The sequence below is a fragment of the Poecilia formosa genome, unplaced genomic scaffold (genome assembly GCF_000485575.1).
Source record: "Poecilia formosa unplaced genomic scaffold, Poecilia_formosa-5.1.2 Scaffold716, whole genome shotgun sequence".
In the NCBI taxonomy this organism is placed as follows: domain Eukaryota; kingdom Metazoa; phylum Chordata; class Actinopteri; order Cyprinodontiformes; family Poeciliidae; genus Poecilia; species Poecilia formosa.
Window position 1 is genome coordinate 7544 of NW_006800655.1, and position 9721 is coordinate 17264.

The window sequence follows — 9721 nt, forward strand, 5'->3', positions numbered from 1 at the left end:
CAGATCTGCCATGTAACACTGAGCAGATGCTGCAAATCACTGCAGAAGCTGAGAGAACAGGGGTCCAGTGATCTTCCCAGTGTAAGTTATTGGAGCAGCAACAAAGTGCAGGAGGAAGGGTTGGCCGTCTATTTGACTCAGGCAGCAGACCTCAGGTCTGTGATATTCTTGCAGAGGTTTGAATTGGTGTCATTTGTAGTAAACAAATGTGGGTATTTCTTATAAAAGTTTGAAAACTCTAGCTCAAAAATTCTGAATTAAAGGTGCTGGAGCAAAAAGTGTTACAACCAGACCTGGTCTCCCCTATCAGAGTATCGTTTCACATAGGACCTCGTTTAACTACTTCTAGCCAAATAGACAAAGCAAATCAGTCCATAAATAAATTATTGGGTAAAAATTGGGAAAACGCTAAAAACCAGGAGCAAAAAGTCAGAAAGCCAAGAAAGCAGCCGAAATCTGTCGGAAATCAGAAAGGATTCCAGCCGTCCAACCGATTTACTGTTGCAAAACGATTGTTCATGATTCGTGTGTTTTTACTCCTGATGGTCCGGTTGACCCGGTTCTACTGGAACCAGAACATCTGCTCCACCTCCATCTGTTGTGGCTCTGAGTCAAACCAACCTGTTCCCCTCCTGGCCTGTGGGGGCGCTGCACCAAGAACCACTGAAGGAAACGACACAAAAACCTCTGAAGACACTGAGAGCAACTTCCTTCTTCACCAGATGGAAACAAGATGGAGGACGGTCCGATTCCGATGTTTCCACCCTGAAATAATCCGATCTGTTCCACCTCCAGATGAATTGTGTTCGACAGTTTGTGACGTCACGTCGCATTTTATCCGACTTTTCCGTCATTGACGCAGGGCTGGACGGTAGATCAATAAAAGTATATATTGCTATAGACACTGATTAATATCAATAGATATCAGTAGATAGTCTGATAGAATATTCAATATATAGAATATCCTCTGATATTTTAAACAAAAAACTAAGTATTGATGGACTATTATTGATTAGTTTTTTTTTTATTAAAACTCTGAAATACTGCTAGCCCTCCTGGATGTTTGCTAACCTCAGATTAGACTGATTGATCGATCGATCGATCGATCGACTGGTTCTCTCTGGTGACATGACGCGTTCCTGACGTTTCTCTGCAGCAACACGTATGAAATCTTCACATTCATGTCAAACTAGTTTGAGTTGGTAGCTTCACGCCTTCATCATCGTCATCGTCAGCTCAGCCGTTGCAGCTCAGACCTAACCGAGTGATTGTCCCGTCGCCGTGGTAACCACCTTACTGTAACAGAACCTGTTTTTGTTTTTGTTTTGCAGCTTTTCCAGATCCACGGGTCCCGCATGTAGGAGCGCCCCCCCACCACAAGCCTCTCCCTAAGCCCCGCCCCCTCCGAGGGCCAGAACCCGGATCTCATGTCATCAAGACCCAGAACAGTCCTGCTCAGCTGTAGCATCGAATCGTCATCCGGTCATTTAAAACAGAAACAAAAGAGCTTAGTAAGTCACAACCAAAGATCCACAGCCGACCGGAGGTCAGAGGTCGGCTCTGACTCGCGGTTCTGACCCGCTGTGCAGCTGCTGACAGGCAGCGTCTGGACCCTGACAGTCTGTCAGTTCTCTGTCCTCGCTCCCCCCAGCGAGGGAGACAGCACTTCCTGTTTCTATTCAGACGGCAGATAGAAAAGTCAACAAACCCGTTTTAGCTGTAATAAAAAAACAATCTGAGAAGATGGAGGAGATGAGACGAGTCCAATCAGGCTGCGTTTCCATTAGCAATAAAAGTACGCAAATTGAAATTATGGAAATATATTTGTGTAGTGGAAACAGATTTAAAAAGATGTTTTGGATAGAAACTTTTAGCGTTAGGATTAGGTTGTTTTTTATAAGTGTAACGGAAAAACTTTTAATATTATGAGTCACATGATCAACAATCAGATGATACTGCTGGAAACGACAAAGAAGACGACAGGAAGTGGTTGGAGGATGATGGAGCTGCAGGTCTTAGTTGCATTTCTTATTTAATGGAAACATAATAATTGATTCTTTTTTTACACTAGTGGAGTATTAACTGTTTCCATTAACCAGGAACTTGCACAAATTGAAATTATGAAAATAAATTTGCTTTATTGACCCTCAACAATTTTGAAAAAATAAAAATAAAAAATAGCATATTTTAATTAAAAGTTTTTGCAGTACGATGAGGTTTTTAAACTATCAAAATTAATGTATTTCATAAAACTGCATTGGAAATGCTTTGTTTGCATGATCAACAACAGGATGTTACTACTGACAGAAACCACAAAGAAGACAACAGGAAGTAGTTCTAGGATGATGGTGCAGCAAGATTTTAACAAAACTATTCATGTGTGATTTAAATTGAATTTCTTATTTAATAGAAAGTTGTTTTTTTCTGAAGAATATCAACAAACATTTACGCACATTTGTAATGGAAAAGAGTTAAGTCATTAGAAAGATTCATCATCCTGTTTTCTTCGTCGTTTCCGCCAGTAGTAACATCAGGTTGTTGATCATGTGACTCCCAATGTGAAAACAAAGTGTTTCCTTACAGTTTTGCAAAATGAACCAATTTAAATGAATCTTACAGAAAACTTTTTGTTTTTTCTTAATTGGAGTGTTTCCATTAAGCAAATTTATTTTCAAATATTAAATTACACAATCATATGGTGAATGGAAATGCCAGAATAAGACGGCAGAGTCTCCTCTGATTGGCTGATAGATGATGATCACCACAGCTCAATTATGAACATATCTCCTCCAGGTGTTTACAGCCAAGCTTTTCAATGACTTATCGTATGAATAACTTATTCATGTGTGCTTTAATTTCTTCTTTAATAGCAACACAGCAGTTGCGAAATTGTGTTTTTCGACATTATTGGATTATCAAAAAAGTTTTGCGCACATTTGTTAAGGAAATGGAAACGCAGGCTTCCATTCTGCCTCCAAGTTTAGCTTCTTATTTGATAAATAAGAAAATATTTGAACAGTTTTCTGTTTACTTTAAGTTGCATTAAAGACCAAATCATAACGACCAAATGAGCAGCGATCAGCCTGACGGTCCTCCTCAGTTCATGGAGGAACTGTGTGTGTATGGACAGGTGAATACACAGCATATTGGGGACGTTGGTACAAAAAAAGTAAAGAGTAAATTTCGGCTTAGAAAAAAAGCTTAGATTAATCTCAGAAATAACTTCAAAATTTCTGAGATTTTTCTAGCAAATTGAATATTTCAAACCCAGAAATTCCTGGGGTTTTCCTCTTAAAAAATTCTGAGGTTAATTAAAATGTTTTTAGGATTTTTAAACAGATTACCTTGTTTTTTTTTTTTAATTGAAAATTTCTGATATTCTTTTTGCAGAAATTAACTCGTCCTTTTTCTGTCTAATGGTTCTAATACGCTGCTGTATGTTTATGGTTAAATCCTGAACTACGACAAAAAGCTCACTTTGTAAATATGATTAAAAAGACGCTTTTAAAAACGTTTTTAATCTACAGGAAGTTCTGTCCTGTTGGAATCAAGATGGCGGACGCTGTGAAAAACCCGGAGACAGATTTCATGCCACCGATTAAAATCCCGTTAGAGACAATCGATATTTAAAACCGTCTCTGTGTTGGTAAATCAGTTCAGAGCTCCAGTAAACCAGTAAATGTTAGAATAGTTAAACTTTAAGGAGTAGATAAAAATCGTCTGTTGGTCATTTTTTATCGTATCGGTCCGATGAGTGAAACTGGGCTGATATTTATCAGGTCATGTGACGCTGATGCAGCAGAGGATTATCTATTGGCAAATATCAGCAATATTTATATCAGATATCGGCCCAAGTTTTCCAGTCGGTGCGTCTGTAGTGGTTTGTTTCAAACAGAGCGGCGGCCATCTTTGTTTCTCCCGGCCTTTTTAACTCGGATCATCCAGTGCCTTGAGTTAAAGCAGGAAGCCGACCCAACATGTCTGACAGGGTTTGTTGCTTCTCTACATTATTCTGATGAGCTGTGGACAGCACACCTTTGTTTTGGTTTATTTTGAATGTTTGGATTTTATTTTTGTGTGTGGTTGAGGTTTTTATGAGTTTTGATTGTTTTGTATTTGAAACGATGACCATCAGGTTTTCTGATTAGTTTACATGAATGTTCTTCCTTCTGGATTAAGCCGGTGCATCTCAATAAACCAATAATCTACTGAAGCCGTTACATTCAGAAAGTCAGACTCGTGGATTTGTTGCACAGAGTTCAAGTGATAATTCATTTAAATTGGAATATTACTGTAATTTCCAGACTACAATACTTTCTTTCACAGGCCGATGGGGCTAATATGTTTTAAAAAGTTTATTTCTGCTCTTTTATGGCTAACATTATGATTTAAGTGATTAAATCATAATGTTTAAGCATTTAAACATTTTCAGTCACATTTAATGCACAGAGAATCGCCAGTCACTAAATAATCAAAAGTAAATTAACTTTTTGTTTAGGATATATGTGCGAATTTACTACAGGAAGTTTACATACAAAAGACTATTTTTAGTTATTTTATTAGTAATAAAGAACAAAAACACAAAAAGTGAAAAAATATTATTAAAAACTCAAAGGAAAACCTCAATGCTAATATTAAAGAGTGGACCATTTATTAGATTTTTTATTCTTATTTCCTTTTCAAACTTAGGTGTGGTCAATAGTCCGGAAATTACGGAACACCAAACCAGGTAAAAATATAACAGAAATGTTCTGTTAGTCCTTCTATGTCCAGCAGGCTGTCCAAAATCCTGGAAAGTTGAGTGGAAGAAAAACATTTTTGGCAGAAATCTAAACCACTTCTTATTAAAAATATTCTGATTTGAGCGAGAATCAACAGTTTTTTTTGTAACCAATCTAAACAAGTTTGTATTTTTTGAATGAAATTGTTATGAAACGTTTACTGAGATGCTCCTGTTGCTGTGATGCCCTTCATGGTCGGCATCATTCCTGTTGCTGTACTTCACCTTTTCATGCAGCTTCTGATGCAAAAAGCGCCACCTAGTGTTGCACTTTGAATATTCTGGTGAAAATCCAGGAACACGAGGCTGAAATGGCTGAAACGTTTGGACTTTGTTTCATCAGAGCAGTGAAATATTTTCTAAAACAATGTGACACATGAAATGTACCGATGAATCTGTACAGGCTGTTTTAACTTCATCAGAACAACTCTTCATCTTCCAACAGGAAGCTACTTCTATTTTTATTATTATTATTTACTGTTGACTGTCACTGTTGTCTACAAAAATAAAACATTTCTTCGGATTGAGATGCTTTTTTAAACCGTTTCCTCCTAAAGAAGGCTCAATGATCCGATCATGTACAGGAGAGATTAATGTGCAAAGCGGCAGGAGTTTGGCCTCAATAGGAGGAAAATATTTAACATTTTATCATAAAACAGAACGTCGGAGGAGAAATATTAACCTTAAAGGGTTAAAAGATTTTACAAAGTTCGTCCGCCATCTTTGTTCCTCCATCTAAGCTGGAGGAGACGCGGTTCGTCTACAGGAAGGTGCTGAGCGTGTTTTCCACGGTGGCCAGCTGCAGATACTCAAGATGGCCGCCTTCAGACTCCACCTCCGACTCTTCGTCCTCCTCCTCTTCCTCGCCGGTACACACCTTCCTCCGCCGCACCGACCCTCGTCTTCGGCGCTCCAGACACGTCAGGATCATGTTGGCGAGATCCTGTTGCAGACGCTGGACGTTCTCTCTGCCAAGGCACGCAGCCATCAGTTTGACCTTTGACCCTGAATACCCACTCTCCTAAAACATTTTTATTTCTATCTCTTCTGCCATGAGTGATCAAAAATTATTGATATTAGAAGATTGATTTCAAGCCAAAATGATTGTGAATTGGTTTTTCAATCTTTCTTTACCATCGTTCATTAGCGATTAGCGTCCTCTAATCAGTTTGATCGGCAATACCGATTTTTCTGTGTAAAACAGGAAGAGGCTAACAGCTAGCATGCGTGTCGTTTTGCTCACGTTGTTGGCGGAGTGGGAAGATCGTAATCTTCCCCGGTTTCTCCTGTCAGCCAGTAAGTCGTTTCCATTCCTTTACCCTGAAAAAAACAACAGAAAAACTTTAGGAAAATCGCCAGGAACACAAAACCTCTTCCAGTTTTTCTGCATGTTTGCCGGCAGCCATGTTGACCTTCAGGTACGTTTCTCCTCGGATCTCGTACTGGAACTTGCAGTCGGTGCGCTGCAGGATGTGGATGGTGGGTTCGCTGACATGGATCCGCAGCGCTGCGGGGCGACAGCACACACATCGGGTGAATGAAGCTAACTGGCTACCCAACAGGAAGTGTCAGTCTGAACTTCCTGTGAGAGTGTTCACTGCTCACGTTGTCCTGAAGACTCCATCCGCGACGCCGTGTTGACCGTGTCGCCAAACAGACAGTACCTGGGCATCTTAATCCCCACGACGCCGGCAGCACACGGACCTGCACGCGCGCACACACACACACACACACACAGAGAGATCTGGGTTCAGCTACAGCAGGATGATGGAGCAAAGTTGTTTAAATAAAAAATTAACTAAAAAAAAAATGTTTTCACTTTAAAAATTATGTTTCCATTTTAAAAAAATTCAGTTTAAGTTTTTTTAGTGTAAATATTTTTGAGTTTTCCAATTTTAAATTGTTTTTAGTTTAAAATTTTTAAGATTTTTTTGTTTAATAATTCTTTTTCAATTTAAAATCTATTTTTTAAGTTTAAATTTTTTTCAGCGTAAAACTTATTTTTTGCTTCATACGTTTTTCTTTTTACTTTAAAAAATGTAAAAATTTTAATTTAGTTTCAGAATAATTTTTCAGTTTCAAATACAGTTTTTGAACAAACTTTAAGGCACCAGTGTAGCTCCATATAGTCTCCACCTGCGGCCTTCCAGAGCTCTTGGAAACGTTCCTACTCCAACATGGCTGAATGAAATGGACCAATCGGGTGGACCAGCCGTTTCCCTCAGGTGAGTTTGGTGTAAAAGCGTCCGGCCAGCGGCCATGGAGGATCGCGGCGGCGTCTACCTGAGTGAATGCCGATGCGTATCCACACCGGGATGCCGGGCAGATGGCGCAGCTGGAAGGTGCCCATGAAGGACAGGATGTCCAGCGCCATGCGGCAGATGTCCACCGCGTGTCGGTTCCCGTTCCTCCGCGGCAGGCCGGAGGCGACCATGTAGGCGTCGCCGATCGTCTCCACCTGAACGGAAAATAAAGGAACTGAAACATTTATCAGATAAAGGGTCTACGTTGGTCCTTAATGGTTCTATCTTTATGTTTCTGTGCAAATTTAATGTAGCTCTGTTCAGTTCTGCAATCTGAACCTGTCTCAGTGCTGCCCCCTTTGGGTTGAACAGTGGTACTGCAGGGGGATTTTCCTATTGGTTGTTTAGCGGTTTTGGTCCCTGGTACCTTGTAGACGTCGTGGTGGTCCAGGATGCTGTCGAAGCCCTTGTAGATGTCGTTGAGCATGTCCACCACCTCCATGGGCGTGCTGTACTGGCACAGCGTGGTGAACCCCACGATGTCGCTGAAGTAGATGGTGACCTCATCGTACAGCTCTGGCTCCACCACGCCGCTCTCCTTCAGGCTCTTCACCACCGGCCTTCAGGGGAGAAACAGCCAAACTAGCAGTTAGCAGCAGTTAGCAGCAGGTTAGTAGCAGGTTAGCAGCAGTTAGCTATGCCACTTCTGCTTCTAAACGCTGATGGGATGCAGTATGGCAAACTGTTTTAACATTAAATCAGCTTTGTCTGACTATCTGCAATTTAACATAACGTAATTTATTTAACTTTTTTTTATTACTCAATTGTATGTTTTTCTTCAGTTTCAAATCTTTAAAAATTTCTTTTTCAGCTGAAAAATGTTCAGTTAAATTTTTTCAGTTTAAAATGATTTTTCAGCTTTTATTTTGTTTAAATTTTTTTGTTTATATATATAATTTTTTTAAAAATTCAGTTTAAAATTTTTTTTTTCTGTTTCAAAAGTACTTTCTGATGTCAGTTTCTTTTTGGGGTTTTTTCCATTGAGAATTATTTTTCAGTTGAAAAAAACAAGAGGTCAAACTTTATGGCCCCACTGTAGCTCCGTACAGGAGCGACTGACCCAGGAAGCAGCATGAAGTTGAGGAAGTCGGCCCGGTCCCGCTCGGCTTTGTACAGCGACGTTCTCTCCTCCACCAGGTGCTCCAGGTTCCTGGAGTAGTTCTGCAGCCGCCGGATCATGTTGTCCATGTAGCTCTCGTTGTCCTGGTTGTGGATTTTACTGACGGAGGAAACGAGTTTTAATGAAGCCGAACAGGAAGAGGAAGTGCACTGGTAACCATGGTTACCTGATGTTCTTCCCCAGGCAGTTCTCCACTTTCTTAAAGTCGGGTCTTTTCTCTGGATCTTCATCCCAGCAGCTTCTTATCATCATGTAAACCTGAAGGACGCAGAAGACATGAAAAATCAATCACAGAGCAAAAGAAAAATTAAAATAATTAGTGTCAAAAATTAACAGATAAAAAAATGGGGATTCATCTTTCAGTCATATTTTTACCATGTTACTTATTCATTTATAAATGTCAGTTTAAAACTAAATAATTAGCAAGCTAGATATTTATCTCCAAACGAAACATTTAGCTATTTAGCTAACGTACATTTTCACTTGCCAATAAGCGGAAATGGATTATCAAAATAAAAGCTGGAAAATAAAATAAAAAAATAAAAGCTGAGAGTTGCTGGTAAATGTCTGTATTGCCTTTAAAATGCTGGAGAAGAAAAGAGGAAAATAAATGATGATGAAAAGACGACATGAAACGATGCGAAAGCAGCAAATGAATTAGCATATTAGCTAAATATTCAGCTTCAAACCATTCAGCTTGTGAATTTAGTGTGAAGATATTTGGTCAGTCACTAAATATTTACTTTGACGTTAATCTTTAGCTTGCTAACTAAATATTTACTTTAAATATTTAAATATATAGACTAAATTAAATATTTAGTCTAGTGCTAAATATTTAATTGTTTTTAACTTAATAGTTGACTTTCTAACTAATTATTTACTTTGACGCTATAGATTTAGCTCGCTAACTTAATAATTTGAAACTTTGACATTTGTGGAATAACACGATAAAATATGACTTTAAAAGTTAAACCCCCATTTTAAAGTTTTTTTCTTATTTGGGCTAAATAACCAGATTTTAATTTCTAACTGTATCTTTACGAACGGCGCTGACCTCTAGTTCTTTCTCTGAAGCCATCTCAACATCGAGGTCGGGTCTGAAGTAGGACGTCATCACCCTGTGCAGCTTCTCTGTAAGAAACGCCTCGGTTCAGCTCAAACAGCGGCAACATTAGCTCAGATTCTCGAGGAAAGGCGAGGAAAGCTTCCACACCTGAGCGGTCGAAGCAGGACTTGGAGTAGAAGGTGCTGCGCCGCAGAACGATTTCCTGGGAGATGACGGCGAAGCTGTACACGTCTCCTTTCTGCGACGTTCCCTGGTTCCTCAGGTGCTCCGGAGCCGTCCACAGGTCTGGCCAAACGACAGCGGCACAAACAAACATTATTGCTGCACAAACATGTGACACCAATTTAATTACATTTGAAGGTGAAGAGGCCAAGGTGGGGTGCTGTGGTTACATCTGTGGCCTGTGGGGGGCGCTGTGGTTACCTATGTGGCCTGTGGGGGGCGCTGTGGTT

General features: G+C 39.7%; 2 protein-coding genes across 2 annotated transcripts in view; one reads left to right on the forward strand and one right to left on the reverse strand.

The window, feature by feature from the left end:
- LOC103131090 (BTB/POZ domain-containing protein KCTD17-like) overlaps positions 1-1845 on the forward strand; it is a 9335-nt gene extending 7490 nt beyond the window's left edge. Inside the window, exon 5 of the mRNA XM_007542660.2 lies at positions 1332-1845. The gene's annotated coding sequence lies outside the window, so the exon portion shown is untranslated. The remainder of the gene's footprint in view (positions 1-1331) is intronic.
- A 1179-nt stretch (positions 1846-3024) lies between these two features.
- LOC103131082 (heat-stable enterotoxin receptor-like) overlaps positions 3025-9721 on the reverse strand; it is a 25424-nt gene continuing 18727 nt past the window's right edge. Inside the window, exons 18-27 of the mRNA XM_016666384.1 lie at positions 9417-9584; positions 9258-9334; positions 8370-8461; positions 8144-8302; positions 7451-7643; positions 7064-7238; positions 6386-6484; positions 6193-6287; positions 6024-6100; positions 3025-5748 (exon numbers count right to left, since the gene is read on the reverse strand). Of these exons, the coding sequence (XP_016521870.1) occupies positions 5541-5748; positions 6024-6100; positions 6193-6287; positions 6386-6484; positions 7064-7238; positions 7451-7643; positions 8144-8302; positions 8370-8461; positions 9258-9334; positions 9417-9584 (1343 nt within the window). The 3' untranslated portion in view covers positions 3025-5540. The remainder of the gene's footprint in view (positions 5749-6023; positions 6101-6192; positions 6288-6385; positions 6485-7063; positions 7239-7450; positions 7644-8143; positions 8303-8369; positions 8462-9257; positions 9335-9416; positions 9585-9721) is intronic.